This window comes from Theobroma cacao, chloroplast, assembly GCF_053813885.1.
Source record: "Theobroma cacao chloroplast, complete genome".
Lineage (NCBI taxonomy): Eukaryota > Viridiplantae > Streptophyta > Magnoliopsida > Malvales > Malvaceae > Theobroma > Theobroma cacao.
The window spans coordinates 115001-132500 of record NC_014676.2 but is presented as its reverse complement, the minus strand read 5'-3'; the positions used below and the strand labels follow the sequence as shown (position 1 = coordinate 132500).

At 30.9% G+C, this 17500-nt stretch overlaps 12 protein-coding genes and 1 non-coding gene across 13 annotated transcripts in view; 10 read left to right on the top strand and 3 right to left on the bottom strand. All coding sequences in view use genetic code 11, as the record gives it.

Moving 5' to 3' along the window:
• The window catches only part of ycf1 (hypothetical chloroplast RF19), a 5670-nt gene extending 2561 nt beyond the window's left edge, over window positions 1–3109 (top strand). Inside the window, exon 1 of the mRNA in view lies at window positions 1–3109. This exon is cut by the window's left edge and continues 2561 nt beyond it. Coding sequence (YP_004021361.1) covers window positions 1–3109 — 3109 coding nt within the window.
• A 378-nt stretch (window positions 3110–3487) lies between these two features.
• rps15 (ribosomal protein S15) lies at window positions 3488–3760 on the top strand. Its single transcript has one exon. The coding sequence runs from the start codon at window positions 3488–3490 to the stop codon at window positions 3758–3760; it is 273 nt and encodes a 90-aa protein (YP_004021362.1).
• A 99-nt stretch (window positions 3761–3859) lies between these two features.
• On the top strand, window positions 3860–5041 carry ndhH (NADH-plastoquinone oxidoreductase subunit 7). The gene has a single exon. It carries the CDS (start codon window positions 3860–3862, stop codon window positions 5039–5041), a length of 1182 nt encoding a protein of 393 aa, YP_004021363.1.
• Window position 5042: 1 nt separating this feature from the next.
• ndhA (NADH-plastoquinone oxidoreductase subunit 1) lies at window positions 5043–7271 on the top strand. The gene is made up of 2 exons: window positions 5043–5594; window positions 6732–7271. Exons 1-2 carry the CDS (start codon window positions 5043–5045, stop codon window positions 7269–7271), a joined length of 1092 nt encoding a protein of 363 aa, YP_004021364.1.
• A 90-nt stretch (window positions 7272–7361) lies between these two features.
• On the top strand, window positions 7362–7865 carry ndhI (NADH-plastoquinone oxidoreductase subunit I). The gene has a single exon. The coding sequence runs from the start codon at window positions 7362–7364 to the stop codon at window positions 7863–7865; it is 504 nt and encodes a 167-aa protein (YP_004021365.1).
• Window positions 7866–8313: 448 nt separating this feature from the next.
• ndhG (NADH-plastoquinone oxidoreductase subunit 6) lies at window positions 8314–8844 on the top strand. The gene has a single exon. The coding sequence runs from the start codon at window positions 8314–8316 to the stop codon at window positions 8842–8844; it is 531 nt and encodes a 176-aa protein (YP_004021366.1).
• Window positions 8845–9082: 238 nt separating this feature from the next.
• ndhE (NADH-plastoquinone oxidoreductase subunit 4L) lies at window positions 9083–9388 on the top strand. The gene has a single exon. It carries the CDS (start codon window positions 9083–9085, stop codon window positions 9386–9388), a length of 306 nt encoding a protein of 101 aa, YP_004021367.1.
• Window positions 9389–9634: 246 nt separating this feature from the next.
• psaC (photosystem I subunit VII) lies at window positions 9635–9880 on the top strand. Its single transcript has one exon. It carries the CDS (start codon window positions 9635–9637, stop codon window positions 9878–9880), a length of 246 nt encoding a protein of 81 aa, YP_004021368.1.
• A 140-nt stretch (window positions 9881–10020) lies between these two features.
• On the top strand, window positions 10021–11523 carry ndhD (NADH-plastoquinone oxidoreductase subunit 4). The gene has a single exon. The coding sequence runs from the start codon at window positions 10021–10023 to the stop codon at window positions 11521–11523; it is 1503 nt and encodes a 500-aa protein (YP_004021369.1).
• A 318-nt stretch (window positions 11524–11841) lies between these two features.
• Window positions 11842–12807, bottom strand: ccsA (cytochrome c heme attachment protein). The gene has a single exon. It carries the CDS (start codon window positions 12805–12807, stop codon window positions 11842–11844), a length of 966 nt encoding a protein of 321 aa, YP_004021370.1.
• Window positions 12808–12918: 111 nt separating this feature from the next.
• trnL-UAG lies at window positions 12919–12998 on the bottom strand. The gene has a single exon. It is a non-coding gene; the product is annotated as a tRNA-Leu (tRNA).
• A 1170-nt stretch (window positions 12999–14168) lies between these two features.
• On the bottom strand, window positions 14169–14333 carry rpl32 (ribosomal protein L32). The gene has a single exon. The coding sequence runs from the start codon at window positions 14331–14333 to the stop codon at window positions 14169–14171; it is 165 nt and encodes a 54-aa protein (YP_004021371.1).
• A 1062-nt stretch (window positions 14334–15395) lies between these two features.
• The window catches only part of ndhF (NADH-plastoquinone oxidoreductase subunit 5), a 2232-nt gene continuing 127 nt past the window's right edge, over window positions 15396–17500 (top strand). The window contains exon 1 of the mRNA in view: window positions 15396–17500. This exon is cut by the window's right edge and continues 127 nt beyond it. Within this exon, the coding sequence (YP_004021372.1) occupies window positions 15396–17500 (2105 nt within the window).

Genomic DNA, 17500 nt, shown 5'->3' with positions numbered 1-17500 from the left:
AATGCATGTTAAATGCACTTATAATGGTGTTCAATTATCCGAAACAGAATTTCCAAAAAACTGGTTAACAGACGGTATTCAGATAAAGATCCTATTTCCTTTTTGCCTGAAACCTTGGCACAGATTTAAACTACAACCCTCTCATAAAGATCCAATGAAAAAAAAGAAAGGTCAAAAGAATGATTTTTGCTTTTTAACAGTTTGGGGAATGGAAACTGAACTACCTTTTGGTTCTCCTCGAAAAGGGCGTTCGTTTTTTGAGCCTATTTTTAAAGAACTCAAAAAAAAAATTAAAAAATTTAAAACTAAATCTTTAACAATTTTAAAAGAAAGAACAAAATTGTTTCGAAAAGTCTCAAAAGAAACAAAAAAATGGATCACTAAAAGCATTCTATTTCTAAAGGGAATAATAAAAGGACTTTCAAAAAGAAATCAAATTCCATTTTTTGGGTTGAGAGAAATATATGAATTGGGCGAAACTAAAAAAGATTCGATAATCAGTAATAAGATAATTCACGAATCATCCCTTCAAATTCAATCTATGGAGTGGACAAATTATTCATTAACAGAAAAAAAAATAAAAGATCTGACTAAGAGAACAAACACAATCAAAAATCAACTAGAAAAAATTATAAAAGACAAGAAAAACGAATTTCTAACTCAAGAAATAAATATTAGTTCTAACAAAATAAGTTATCAGGATAAAATATTAGAATCATCAAAAAAAAATTTGCAAATATTAAAAAGAAGAAATATTCGATTAATCCGTAAATTAGATTTTTTTATAAAATTTTTCATTGAAAAAATATACATAGATATTTTTCTATATATCATTAATATTCCAAGAACCAATACACAACTTTTTCTTGAATCAACAAAAAAAATTATTGATAAATTCATTTACAATAATGAAGCAAATCAAGAAAGAATTAATAAAACAAATAAAAATACAATTCATTTTATTTCAACTATAAAAAACTCACTTTCTAATATTAGAAATAAAAATGCAAAAGCTTTTTGTGACTTATCCTCCCTATCACAAGCATATGTATTTTACAAATTATCACAAACCCAAGTTATTAGTTTTTATAAATTCAACCCCATCCTTCAATATCACGGAACGTCTCTTTTTCTTAAAAATGAAATAAAAGATTATTTTGAAGAACAAGGAAAATCTCATTCCAGATTAAGACATCATTATGGGTTAAGACAGAAAAGCTTTTGGCATTCTGGAATGAATGAATGGAAAAACTGGTTAAGGGGTCATTATCAATATGATTTATCTCAGAGTAGATGGCTTAGATTAGTACCAGGACAATGGCGAAATAGAGTCAATCAACACTATATGGCTCAAAATAAAGATTTAACAAAATGGGATTCATATGAAAAAGAAAGATTAATTCATTACGAAAACGAAAAAAAAAATGATTTTCAAGCGAATTCATTATCGAATCAAGAATATAAACTTAATCAAGAAAAAAAATATAAAAAATATAATTTTAAAAAAGACTATGGATATGATTTTTTATCATATAAATCTATTAATTATCAAGATAAGAGGGACTCATATACTTATGGATCACCATTCCAAGTAAATAAGAAAGAAGAGATTTCTTATAATTACAACATGGATAAACGAAAATTTTTTGATACGCTGGGGGATATCCCTATCCATAATTATCTAGGAGAAGATGATATTATGGATGCTATGGGGAAATTTTCGCATAGAAAATATTTTGATTGGAGAATTATTAACTTTTGTCTTAGAAATAAGGCCGAGATTGAGTCCTGGGTCAGTACCAGTACCAAGAGTAATAAAAATATTAAGACTGTGGTTAATAATTATCAAATAATTGATAAAATTAACAAGAGGGGCCTTTTTTATTTCACAATTTATCAAGATCAAGAAAGCAACCCATCCAATAAAAAAAGAAGTCCTTTTGATTGGATGGGAATGAATGAAGAAATACTAAGTCGTCCTATATCGAATCTGGAACTTTGGTTCTTCCCAGAATTTGTGCTACTATATAATGCATATAAGGTTAAATCATGGATCATACCAATAAAATTACTTCTTTTAAATTTTAATGGAAATGGAAACATTAATAAAAAAATTATTGAAAATAAAAAAAGGGACTCCCTTATAGCATCGAATGAAAAGAAATTTATTGGATTAGAGAATCGAAATCAAGAAGAAAAAGAACCCATAGGTCAAGGGAATCCTGTATCAGATGCACAAAAACAAGGAAATCTTAGATCCATTCTCTCAAACCAAGAAAAAGATGGTGAAGAAGATTATGGTAAATCAGACATAAAAAAACGTAAAAAGAAAAAGCAATACAAGAGCAACACGGAAGCAGAGCTTGATTTCTTCCTAAAAAGGTATTTGCGTTTTCAATTGAGATGGGATGATTCTTTAAATCAAAGAATAATCAATAATATCAAAGTATATTGTCTCCTGCTTAGACTGATAAATCCAAACGAAATTGTTATATCCTCTATTCAAAGGGGAGAAATGAATCTGGATATTTTGATGATTCAGAAGGATTTAACTCTTAGAGAATTAATGAAAAAGGGAATATTGATTATCGAACCAGTTCGCCTGTCTGTAAAAAATGATGGACAATTTATTCTATATCAAACTATAAGTATTTCATTGGTTCATAAAAATAAACACCAAATTAATCAAAGATACCAAGAAAAAAACTATATTGATAAAAAGAATTTTAATGAATCCATTACAAGACATCAAAAAATGACTGAAAATAAAGACAAAAATCATTATGATTTGTTTGTTCCTGAAAATATTTTATCCCCTAACCACCGGAGAGAATTGCGAATTCTAATTTCTTTCAATTCAAGGGATAAAAATGGTATGCAGAGAAATGCAGTATTTTTAAATACTGTAAAAAACTGTGGTCAAGTTTTGAATAAAAACAAACATCTTGATAGTGATAAAAAGAAACTAATTAAATTAAAGTTCTTTCTTTGGCCCAATTATCGATTAGAAGATTTAGCTTGTATGAATCGCTATTGGTTTAATACTAATAATGGCAGTCGTTTCAGTATGGTAAGGATACATATGTATCCGCGTTTGAAAATTCGTTAATGGTACATTTTCCCATATATTATGTATGTACCGTGTCGGGTATATGAAAACAAATAGATGGACACAAGGATTGTCTTACATTCCATTCTGGTACATGATACTAATTTAATGACATACATATCAATTAGATCGATAAATGAATCAACAAAATCCTCTTATTTGAACTCTAAAATTTTCTCTTTTGTAGAAATATATCACTCTTTTGTATCCCTATACGAATCAAATTGAAAACCGGATTGATTAATTTTATTTGAAAAAAAAAATTATAAAGTTCATAACGAACTTAAAATCATTGTACATATCAAAATGACTGGTATTATTATTACTGATCAGTAAAATTCACATTCAAAAAAAAGGGGGGAGAGAAGATTTTGTTTTATGGTAAAAAATGCATTCATCTCAGTTATTTTTCAAGAAAAAAAAGAAGAAAACAGGGGGTCCGTTGAATTTCAAATAGTCAGTTTCACCAATAAGATACGAAGACTTACTTCACATTTGGAATTGCACAGAAAAGACTATTTATCTCAGAGAGGCCTACGGAAAATTCTGGGAAAACGTCAACGGCTGCTGTCTTATTTATCAAAGAAAAATAAAATACGTTATAAAGAATTAATTAGTGAGTTGGATATTCGGGAATCAAAAAATCGTTAATTTGAAAATTTTGAATTAGTCGATTTATTAGATCTTTAATTTTGACGTACTTCTTTTCGTTTTCAGCAATTCATGTAAGAATGAATCGAGGAAAAACTTATGAATATACCAGCTACAGAAAAAGACCTTATGATAGTCAATATGGGACCTCACCACCCATCAATGCACGGTGTTCTTCGTCTCATCGTTACTCTAGATGGTGAAGATGTTGTTGACTGTGAACCAATATTAGGTTATTTACACAGAGGAATGGAAAAAATTGCGGAAAACCGAACAATTATACAATATTTGCCTTATGTAACACGTTGGGATTATTTAGCCACTATGTTCACGGAAGCAATAACCGTAAATGGGCCAGAACAATTGGGTAATATTCAAGTCCCTAAAAGAGCCAGCTATATCAGAGTAATTATGTTGGAGTTGAGTCGTATAGCTTCTCATCTGTTATGGCTTGGACCTTTTATGGCAGATATTGGTGCACAGACCCCTTTTTTCTATATTTTCAGAGAAAGAGAATTAGTATATGATCTATTCGAAGCTGCCACCGGTATGAGAATGATGCATAATTATTTTCGTATCGGAGGAGTCGCGGCCGATCTACCTTATGGCTGGATAGATAAATGTTTGGATTTCTGCGATTATTTTTTAACAGGAATTGTTGAATATCAAAAACTTATTACGCGAAATCCTATTTTTTTAGAACGAGTTGAAGGGGTAGGCGTTATTGGTGGAGAAGAAGCAATAAATTGGGGTTTATCCGGCCCAATGCTACGAGCATCTGGAATCAAATGGGATCTTCGTAAAGTTGATCATTATGAGTGTTACGACGAATTTGATTGGGAAATCCAGTGGCAAAAAGAAGGAGATTCATTAGCTCGTTATTTAGTCCGAATGAGTGAAATGACGGAATCCATAAAAATAATTCAACAGGCCCTGGAAGGAATTCCGGGGGGTCCCTATGAGAATTTAGAAATCCGATGCTTTGATAGAGAAAGGGATCCAGAATGGAATGATTTTGAATATCGATTCATTAGTAAAAAACCTTCTCCTACGTTTGAATTACCGAGACAAGAACTTTATGCGAGAATGGAAGCCCCAAAGGGAGAATTAGGAATTTTTCTGATAGGGGATCAAAGTGGTTTTCCTTGGAGATGGAAAATTCGCCCGCCGGGTTTTATCAATTTGCAAATTCTTCCTCAGTTAGTTAAAAGAATGAAATTGGCTGATATTATGACGATACTAGGTAGCATAGATATCATTATGGGAGAAGTTGATCGTTGAAATGATAATTTATACAACAGAAGTACAAGATATCAATTCCTTTTACAGATTGGAATCTTTAAAAGAGGTCTATGGGATCATATGGATGTTTGTCCCTATTTTGACTCTTGTATTGGGAATCACAATAGGTGTACTAGTAATTGTATGGTTAGAAAGAGAAATATCTGCAGGAATACAACAACGTATTGGGCCTGAATACGCCGGTCCTTTGGGAATTCTTCAAGCTCTAGCAGATGGAACAAAACTGCTTTTCAAAGAGAATATTCTTCCATCTAGAGGAAATACTCGTTTATTCAGTATTGGACCATCTATAGCAGTCATATCCATCTTACTAAGTTTTTCAGTAATTCCTTTTAGCTATCACCTTATTTTAGCCGATCTCAATATCGGTATTTTTTTATGGATTGCCATTTCAAGTATTGCTCCTGTTGGACTTCTTATGTCAGGATACGGATCAAATAATAAATATTCCTTTTTAGGTGGTCTGCGAGCTGCTGCTCAATCGATTAGTTATGAAATACCATTAACTCTATGTGTTTTATCAATATCTCTACGTGCGATTCGTTGAAATATAAACTTTTCTTTTCCCTATTCCTTTCGTTCTAGAAAATAAGTTGAATGGATTGAATAGATATCTTCGTTTTTTATTATCCTTCAGGTTGATAAACTAAATTAGATAGTTATATATGAGTGAAAGAAAGCAGCTTATAAATTCGCAGTAAATTAAACAAAAAAAATGGAGTCTCATTTCCTATGTACAAGAGTTAAGTGGAAGAAAACATAAGCAGAAGAAGTCCTTTACCCCAAGACGGGTTGATTAGTCAACCTAGCTTGAAGCGGGCTCAAACGATCAACCATATAGAGTTTTCGCTATCCTTTGTATGGATTCCCATACATGTATTGCCGAACGGGGGATTGAACAAAAAAAATGAGTGGATGGTTAGGAACACCAAAATACACAAAGGATTAGTAATGGAGATTATGTAAATTATATATAAAGGATATTTCTGGATAACATAAAAAGAATACTAATTGGGGCTTTAAATTAGTAGAAATGAGTAAGCAGTACTCCCCACGATTCCGATCCAGAGTATGCTCCTATCCACCGATTAAAGTAATAACTATCAGGAACGAAATAATCCTTTACTATTTTTTAGTTTAAGCCCCCATTCGTGGTTTTCTCAGATCAGAAAGAAGAATAGGAACGAAAAAGAAACAATAAAGAATAAAAAAGAAATCTTTTTTTTTATTCTTTCTTTCATTTTCATATATATAGAGAGATATAATTCGTGTCATGATTTATGAGCTAATGGAATGTTTCATTTTTTTCGTAATCGAAAACAATGGGTTGAAATATCTATTGATATTTCTACAAGAAGTATTTTATTGAAGGCTTAAGTTATTACTCAACAAATAAAAATTGAAATTATTAACGGGCGAGATCAATTCAGAAGCACTTTTTTTTTTATTTTTTTTTTATTCTTCATAGTATAGCAGACAGAATTCCATTGGTATAATTTTGGACCTTCCAATCCATTTTTTCTCTATCTATTCTACAACCATATGAAGATAAATAATACTGATTCAGTCCTTAAATTTATTTGTGACCCACGAGGAGCCGTATGAGGTGAAAACCTCATGTACGGTTTTGGACTAGCGATGTAAACAGTGATGTTATCATCGACTATAATTATCTAACAGTTCAAGTACAGTTGATATAGTTGAGGCACAGGCAAAATATGGTTTTTTGGGATGGAATTTGTGGCGTCAGCCAATAGGGTTTATCGTTTTTCTAATTTCTTCTCTAGCAGAATGTGAGAGATTACCTTTTGATTTACCAGAAGCAGAGGAAGAATTAGTAGCAGGGTATCAAACCGAATATTCGGGTATCAAATTTGGTTTATTTTACGTTGCTTCCTATCTAAATCTATTACTTTCTTCGTTATTTGTAACAGTTCTTTACTTGGGTGGTTGGAATATTTCCATTCCATACGTATTCGTTCCTGAGCTATTTGAGATAAATAAAATGAATGGAATCTTTGGAACGACAATTGGTATCTTTATTACATTAGCTAAAACTTATTTGTTTTTGTTTATTTCTATCGCAACAAGATGGACTTTACCTAGGTTAAGAATGGACCAATTATTAAATCTTGGATGGAAATTTCTTTTACCTATTTCTCTCGGGAATTTATTATTAACAACCTCTTTCCAACTTCTTTCACTGTAACACTGTAAAGAAAAAAAGAATACAAGATTCATGACTTGGTTCAAACAAGAGAAAGAAACAAACATAAAATTATTCATAGATATTCACGATATGTTCCCTATGGTAACTGGGTTCATGAATTATGGCCACCAAACAGTTCGAGCAGCAAGGTACATTGGTCAAGGTTTCATGATTACCTTATCCCACGCAAATCGTTTACCTGTAACTATTCAATACCCTTATGAAAAATTAATCACATCAGAGCGTTTCCGCGGGCGAATCCATTTTGAATTTGATAAATGCATTGCTTGTGAAGTATGTGTTCGTGTATGCCCTATAGATCTGCCTGTTGTTGATTGGAAATTTGAAACGGATATTCGAAAAAAACGATTGCTTAATTACAGTATTGATTTCGGAATTTGTATATTTTGTGGTAACTGCGTTGAGTATTGTCCAACAAATTGTTTATCAATGACTGAAGAATATGAACTTTCTACTTACGACCGTCACGAATTGAATTATAATCAAATTGCTTTGGGTCGTTTACCAATGCCAGTAATTGACGATTATACAATTCGAACAATTTTGAATTCGCCTCAAAGAAAAACTGAGTAGGTAAACCTCCTATTCTATTAAAGATAAATTTCCAATTCTTTTAAGGTTCCGTTTTGGTTTAAGTTAAAAGAATGTTTGGTGTTTGAATTAAAATAAAAGAATGAGGCCTTTCTCTTTGTTTGGTCAATAACTAAAAATTCAACTACAAATTAATTGGTTGATAAGAATTTCGAATTCATTTTTTTCTTTTTTTATTGAAAATCTATTAATATATTCTTAAGTATTTCGAAATATATAGTTTATAGTTTCAAAAAACAAAATACCCTTTCGAATAACGAATAAAAAAAGAATCAAAAACGAAACTTCCAATAATTGTACTTAGATCAATTCACACCTAATAGATTAGGATTTTATTCAATTAGGAACGTATCATAAAAAAAAAATTCCTGGTCGGGTCAATAAGATCATGAAAAGCATTTCGATTTATTTATCTCTTATTTTACATATAATGGATTTGCCTGGACCAATACACGATTTTCTTTTAGTTTTTCTGGGATCGGGTCTTCTATTAGGGGGCCTGGGAGTGGTATTACTTACCAATCCAATTTATTCTGCCTTTTCATTGGGATTGGTTCTTGTTTGTATATCCTTATTCTATATTCTCTCAAATTCTCATTTTGTAGCCGCTGCCCAGCTCCTTATTTATGTGGGAGCCATAAATGTTTTAATCCTATTTGCTGTCATGTTCATGAATGGTTCAGAATATTATAAAGATTTTAATCTGTGGACCATTGGGAATGGCGTTACTTCGTTGGTTTGTACAAGTATTCTTGTTTCGCTAATTACTACTATATTAGATACATCATGGTACGGGATTATTTGGACTACAAGATCAAACCAAATTATAGAACAAGATTTGATAAGTAATAGTCAACAAATTGGAATTCATTTAGCAACAGATTTTTTTCTTCCATTTGAATTCATTTCAATAATTCTTTTAGTTGCTTTGATAGGTGCAATTGCTGTGGCTCGTCAGTAAGAAATCTTTCTAACTAGGAACAGCAAGCAATCCAAATTAAACTTTTTTCTGTCTTATCGCATCTATTTTCTTTGAATTCTATTTGAATATTGTTCGTGTATAAAATAGAAATTCATTTATTCGATATATTATATTTCCAATCTATTCTTTTGTTCCGTACTTGTTATATTCTAGTCAATCAAATCCGTTGAATTATTGTTCATATTAAAAGGAATCGAAATTGATAAGGAGTTGGTCAATGATGCTCGAACATGTACTTGTTTTGAGTGCCTATTTATTTTCTATCGGTATTTATGGATTGATCACGAGTCGAAATATGGTTAGGGCCCTTATGTGTCTTGAACTTATACTGAATGCGGTTAATATAAATTTTGTAACATTTTCTGATTTTTTTGATAGTCGCCAATTAAAAGGAAATATTTTCTCAATTTTTGTTATAGCTATTGCAGCCGCTGAAGCAGCTATTGGATCAGCTATTGTTTCCTCAATTTATCGTAACAGAAAATCAACGCGTATCAATCAATCAACTTTGTTGAATAAGTAATATTAATAATATTAAATTATAATATTCACTAATTTGAATTAGCATGTCCGATATGTTGGAATCTACATCATGTTTTCGAAAACGTAAGAAATCAAAGTATCTTGGCCCTTTCTTATGAGTTGATCCAGAAGGAAATTGATTAGAAAATTTCTGGTAAATCGTTGATTCATCTGGTGTTTAACTATATGATTCATTTACAAGTTTACTAGATTGAAATTTTATGATGTTCAAAAATTTATAGATCCCATGTCACATTCAGTAAAAATTTATGATACATGTATAGGGTGTACTCAATGTGTCCGCGCCTGCCCCACCGATGTGTTAGAAATGATACCTTGGGATGGATGTAAAGCTAAGCAAATTGCTTCCGCTCCAAGAACAGAAGACTGTGTTGGTTGTAAGAGATGTGAATCCGCTTGTCCAACAGATTTCTTGAGCGTTCGAGTTTATTTATGGCATGAAACAACTCGAAGTATGGGTCTAGCTTATTGATACGTTCCAGAAAACCCCACTTGAATCCATTTTGAATCCATTTGATTTTTTTTACTGAAAAACCCGTGCTCAAATCAAAACAGAATTTGATTTTTTTTTGAGCACGGGTTTTTCTGGTCCAAGCGTATCTTGTCTTTACCACGAATTATTTTCCTTGGTTAACAATAATTGTAGTTTTACCAATATTTGCAGGTTCTTTAATTTTCTTTCTTCCTCATAGAGGAAATAAGCTAATTAAGTGGTATACCATTTGTATATGCATATTCGAACTCCTTCTAACAACCTATGCATTTTGTTATCATTTCCGATTGGACGATCCATTAATCCAGCTGGTGGAAGATTATAAATGGATAAATTTTTTTGATTTTTACTGGAGAGTGGGAATAGATGGACTTTCTATAGGGCCTATTTTACTGACAGGATTTATCACTACTTTAGCTACTTTGGCGGCTTGGCCAGTTACTCGAGATTCCCGATTATTCCATTTCCTGATGCTAGCAATGTATAGTGGTCAAATAGGATCATTTTCTTCTCGAGACCTTTTACTTTTTTTCATCATGTGGGAGTTCGAATTAATTCCCGTTTATCTACTTCTATCCATGTGGGGGGGAAAGAAACGTCTGTACTCGGCTACAAAATTTATTTTGTACACTGCAGGGGGTTCCATTTTTCTATTAATAGGAGTTTTGGGTATCGGTTTATACGGTTCTAATGAACCAACATTAAATTTTGAAACATTAGCTAATCAATCGTATCCTGTCGCACTGGAAATAATATTCTATATTGGATTTCTTATTGCTTTTGCTGTTAAATCGCCGATTATACCCTTACATACGTGGTTACCAGACACCCACGGGGAGGCACATTACAGTACTTGTATGCTTCTAGCCGGAATTTTATTAAAAATGGGAGCGTATGGATTAGTTCGGATCAATATGGAATTATTACCCCATGCCCATTCCATATTTTCTCCCTGGTTGATAATAGTGGGTACAATGCAAATAATTTATGCAGCTTCAACATCTCTTGGTCAACGGAATTTAAAAAAAAGAATAGCCTATTCCTCCATATCTCATATGGGTTTCATAATTATAGGAATTGGCTCTATAACTGATACGGGACTCAACGGAGCCATTTTACAAATAATATCTCATGGATTTATTGGTGCTGCACTTTTTTTCTTGGCAGGAACGAGTTATGATAGAATACGTCTTGTTTATCTCGACGAAATGGGCGGAATGGCTATTCCGATTCCAAAAATATTTACGATGTTCAGTATCTTATCGATGGCTTCTCTTGCATTACCGGGCATGAGTGGTTTTGTTGCAGAATTGATAGTCTTTTTTGGAATAATTACCAGCCAAAAATATTTTTTAATGCCAAAAATACTAATTACTTTTGTAATGGCAATTGGAATGATATTAACTCCTATTTATTCATTATCTATGTCACGTCAAATGTTCTATGGATACAAGCTATTTAATGCTCCAAGTTCTTATTTTTTTGATTCTGGACCACGAGAGTTATTTGTTTCGATCTCTATCTTTCTACCAGTAATAGGTATTGGTATTTATCCGGATTTCGTCCTCTCACTATCGGGTGAGAAGGTCGAAACTATTCTATATAATTATTTTTATAGATAATAGATAGTTTTCATGAATAAAACAAAAAATCAAAAGGTAATCCTATGATTTTAAAAATTGTTCGTTGTACAATTGAAAAATGAAAAAGTGAGAAAAAAAAGGAAAGAAGTCTTTTTTCTTCTCTTAAGTTTAAGTTAAGTAAAAAAAAGTAAAACAATTAAATTGAATTTAAATCAGACATCTTTGGCTTTTGTTAGAACCTTTTGAATCACTCCACTACTTGATTCAAAAGGTTCTTGACAGCTTACAATAAATTTTCTTATATATATATACGCTGTCCTATGTTAGTATTTGTTAGGCTTAGACTCTTTATTCAATTCAATTAGATGTTAATGTAAATGAACCATAACTATGTAAACCTATTCCTAATAGATTGACCCCAAAATAGCATATCCAAATTATAAGAAAGCCCATAGAAGCCACAATTGCGGAATTTACACCTTCAACATTTTTATTTGTTCGTATATGTAAAAAAATAGCGAATACGGTCCAAGTAATAAATGCCCAAGTTTCCTTTGGGTCCCAATTCCAATATGATCCCCACGCCTCATTAGCCCATACGGCTCCCGAAAGAATCCCTATGGTTAAAAAGATAAACCCGAGACTAATAATACGATAACTCCAACGATCCAATTGTTGAGTCAATTGATACCTGTAATAATTTTTAGAAGAAAGAAAATAAGTGTTTAATAAAACATTGCTTCTTTCATTCATGTATTGGATTTCGCCAAACGAAAAGGACTGATTTAATAAATTATTGTTTTTACCAATAATCTTTATGACTTTTCGAAATGTAATGACTAGAAGAGCTACTGATAATAATGATCCACATAAAAGAGCTGCATAGCCTAATACCATCATACTTACGTGCATCATTAACCATTGGGATTGGAGAGCAGGCGCTAATATTGCGGATTGATGCATTTTGGTTAAAAGACCCGAAGTGGCAAAGCCTTGAGTAAAAATAGCACTTGGTGCGGTTATTGCGCTTAAATCATTTTTACGCTTTTTAAAATAGGAAATCATATGAATAAGGGAGAAACCCCATGAAAGAAAGATTAATGATTCATATAAATCACTTAATGGAAAATGTCCTGAATAAATCCAACGAGTGACTAATAATCCTGTTATACAGAAAAAGGTAACTATCATGCCCTTTTCTGATGAATCATCTAGTCCTACGACTTCATCGACTAATAAGGTTAAAAAATGAATTGTAATTACAATTGAAACGACTGAAAAGGATATATGAGTTAATATATGCTCTAGAGTTGAAAAAATCATAAAAATTCTGAAAAAAGCAAGGGTTCCTAGATTTTATGGAATGGAAATCAAGAATTAAATTCATTATTAAATTCATTATAGGACTTATTCTATCTCTTTTAGAAGATACTATGCCGCCACTCGGACTCGAACCGAGATGCTCTAGCACTGCTTCCTAAGAGCAGCGTGTCTACCGATTTCACCATAGCGGCTTGCTCGAAATCATAATAACCCATTTTTTATTCAATCGTCGAGATGGAAGTCAATTCAATGTAAAATTTTTTAGGAAGCATTTAATTTAAATTGATGAATAAAAACTCGTTTAAATAAAAATTTGAAGCTTCAAAAAGGAATCTTTATTATTTATCCTTTTATTTATTTATCCTTTTATTTAATTATCCTTTTATTTAATTATTTCGTCAATAGAGATTTTGTAGTTTGTGTTTTCCTAAAAGAGAACTCCTCTATTGTAACTAAACTAACTAGTTGTGACTTGAATTCATAGATAGAATCAAAAAAAAAGTGTTCTTTATCATTTTAATTTTTTAATGATTCATCTCTCATTTTTTTATATGATTTTTATGAATCTATAAAAAAAATGCTTATCAATTGAATGAATAAATGAATAAAAAAAATATGATTTTTAGAGATCACAATTTCAGCACCACATCCAACGATTTCAAAAGATTTATGAAATTTGCATAGCTTTCTATTAATCGTTAAGATTTTGCGTTTTAAGGATTTATCAAACCAACTAGATATGGGGCTGTACACGTTATATAAAAAGCGTTTGGATTCCTGTCATAATTGTACCATACTTCAAAAAAGTATTTCTAATTTCGAATTCTAAAAATATGTCTTGATTCATTTTCTTATACAAACATAGGATTTTTTTAGATCACTTAAAATGGGCACTTTATTTGTATATCCACTAAATTAGAAAGGATGTTTTTCTCAATTGGGTTGAAATCAAGGGAAGGATATATAATAATTCAGAGAAATAATGATTGATAAAGTTACAAAATTGAAAATTAGAGTGATTTTGACTAAAGCTCTTATATATATATATATGTTATGTGCTCCGCTATAGCTAAAATAGAATAATTATTTATTATTTAATTATTTATTATTATAAATTGAATATTCTAAAAATAACAAATTATTATAACATAACAAATGGGCGATGGGGAAAATAAGAATCCCCACCCCCGAAATGAAAAAAAAAAGATGTTCAAAAAAGAAAATCTTTGTATCTTATCTTTATTCTTTTTTAAAAGATAAGAGAAAAAAGGGACTTAGAATTCAGTAGACAAAATCATCAGTTCAAAATATTAAGAAATTAAAAAAGAAATTCTCTCATTTTCGAGTTGAACCAATTCAGATTACTCCAAATTTATTTGTTGTACAAAAAAACTTTTTGAATTACCCGTAGAAAGAGATTTCGCTAATGAAAAAGCTTTCAACGCCGCCCAATATCCTTTCTTTTTCCAAACATTTTTTCGAATACGCTTTTTTGATGTAGAAGTACGTTTTTTTGGAACTGCCATTCAAAAAAAAGGGTTATTCAGTGCTATAGTTGGATGTGAAAGACATCTATTTTTAAAATGATCTGTCTCTTTATGTCATTATTTATCTATTCTATATATTTTCTAGATTATATCTACTACTAATTTCATAAAAAAAAATAAATAGAGATGGGAAAATAGCATAAAATGCTTCTATTCTAGAACAAAAAAACAATATGATATAATTTTTTTTTTATTTATATTCCATACAATATCCAGAAAAAAAAGTAAAAAAAAAGTCTTTCCTTTTCTATCTCTGCCTATTTTTTTTGTCGTCCTACATTTATAATTTATACATCTACATTTATACATGAAAAATACATCAAAAAGTGTAAAAAAAGCATTTTATCTACCTAATAAAAAAACAAACTTGAATTTTTTTTCTATTAATTGGTAATTGGTCAAGCTCGAAGAGAGAGTATGCCCAATTTTAATTTTCAAATTCGAAGGAGACCCGTAGTTAATTTGTTAAAGGATACATAATTTTGAAAAAAAAAAAGAATATTTTAGTAATAGTCATTTTTTCCTTTAATTATATGTAAATGTAAATAAAATATCGGATAGTCTTTCCTACAAGAATAAATTCATTTATTGAAATGGAAGACAATCAATCAGTTCCGCAATAAAAATGAATTATTTGAGTTTGTTTATTCGAACAATTCATTTTTATTTTATTAAGTCAAGTTATAGGACATCCTATGATTCATATCAAAATCAAGTCCTTTTTATGGTGGAATTCTTTGCATTGTTGATCTATGTATAGAAATTATTGGAATACGTAATAATAATTGATATCTTCAGAAAAATCTTACTAAAACTAAAAAAAAAAAGAATTCTTTTTTTTTTTAGTAACTCGGTGATATCATTTGACTACTTCTAACTTCGGAATTTGAATATTTTTGAAATATTTGAAAAAGATTAAAAAATTAAGAATAGAAAATTCCAGTTAACTTTGTAATATCTTGATTTTTTTATTGCCCCCTTTCAATCAATAAGAGCCGGTGAATCAGAAACGATTAATTAAGAATAAGAAAAAAAGTTTTTATGGAGCATACATATCAATATTCATGGATCATACCTTTTGTGCCACTTCCCGTTCCTATTTTAATAGGAATGGGACTACTACTTTTTCCGACGGCAACAAAAAATCTTCGTCGTATGTGGACTTTTCCCAATATTTTATTGTTAAGTATAGTTATGATTTTTTCGTTCGATCTGTCTATTCAGCAAATAAATAGAAGTTCTATCTATCAATATGTATGGTCTTGGACCATCAATAATGATTTTTCTTTCGAGTTTGGCTACTTTATTGATTCACTTACCTCTATTATGTCAATATTAATCACTACTGTTGGAATTTTGGTTCTTATTTATAGTGATAATTATATGTCTCATGATCAAGGATATTTGAGATTTTTTGCTTATATGAGTTTGTTCAATACTTCAATGTTGGGATTAGTTACTAGTTCTAATTTGATACAAATTTATATTTTTTGGGAATTAGTTGGAATGTGTTCTTATCTATTAATAGGGTTTTGGTTCACACGACCCGTTGCGGCAAACGCTTGTCAAAAAGCGTTTGTAACTAATCGGATAGGCGATTTTGGTTTATTATTAGGAATCTTAGGTTTTTATTGGATAACGGGAAGTTTCGAATTTCAAGATTTGTTCGAAATATTCAATAACTTGATTTATAATAATGAGGTTAATTTTTTATTTGTTACTTTATGTGCCTCTCTATTATTTGTCGGCGCAGTTGCTAAATCTGCGCAATTTCCCCTTCATGTATGGTTACCTGATGCCATGGAGGGGCCTACTCCTATTTCGGCTCTTATCCATGCTGCCACTATGGTAGCAGCGGGAATTTTTATGGTAGCCCGACTTCTTCCTCTTTTCATAGTTATACCTTACATAATGAATCTAATATCTTTGATAGGTATAATAACGGTATTATTAGGGGCTACTTTAGCCCTTGCTCAAAAAGATATTAAGAGAGGTTTAGCCTATTCTACAATGTCCCAACTGGGTTATATGATGTTAGCTCTAGGTATGGGCTCTTATCGAGCCGCTTTATTTCATTTGATTACTCATGCTTATTCGAAGGCATTGTTGTTTTTAGGATCCGGATCAATTATTCATTCCATGGAAGCTGTTGTTGGATATTCTCCAGATAAAAGCCAGAATATGGTTTTTATGGGAGGTTTAAGAAAGCATGTGCCAATTACAAAAATTGCTTTTTTAGTGGGCACACTTTCTCTTTGTGGTATTCCACCCCTTGCTTGTTTTTGGTCCAAAGATGAAATTCTTAGTGACAGTTGGTTGTATTCACCGATTTTTGCAATAATAGCTTGGTCCACGGCCGGATTAACAGCATTTTATATGTTTCGGATCTATTTACTTACTTTTGAAGGACATTTAAACATTCATTTTCAAAATTATAGTGGAAAAAAAAATAGCTCTTTCTATTCAATAAAACTATGGGGTAAAGAAGAGCAAAAAATGATTAACAGAAATTTTCGTTTATCTCCTTTATTAACAATGAATAATAACGAAAGGTCTTCTTTGTTTTGGAAGAAGCCATATAGAATTGGTGGTAATGTAAAAAAGGGGGCTCTTATTACTATTACGAATTTTGGCGCCAAGAAGGCTTCTTCCTTTTCTTATCCTCATGAATCGGATAATACTATGCTATTTCCTATGCTTGTATTGGTTCTATTTACTTTATTTGTTGGAGCCATAGCAATTCCTTTTAATCAAGAAGGAATCCATTTGGATATATTATCCAAATTATTAACTCCATCTATAAATCTTTTACATCAAAATTCAAATAATTTTGAGGATTGGTATGAATTTTTAACAAATGCAACTTTTTCAGTAAGTATAGCCTGTTTCGGAATATTTACAGCATTCCTTTTATATGAGCCTTTTTATTCATCTTTACAAAATTTGAACTTACTAAATTCGTTTGCAAAAAGGGGTCCTAAAAGAATTTTCTTGGATAAAATAATATATTTGATATATGATTGGTCATATAATCGTGGTTACATAGATACTTTTTATTCAATATCCTTAATAAAAGGTATAAGAGGATTGGCTGAACTAACTCATTTTTTTGATAGGCGAGTAATTGATGGAATTACAAATGGAGT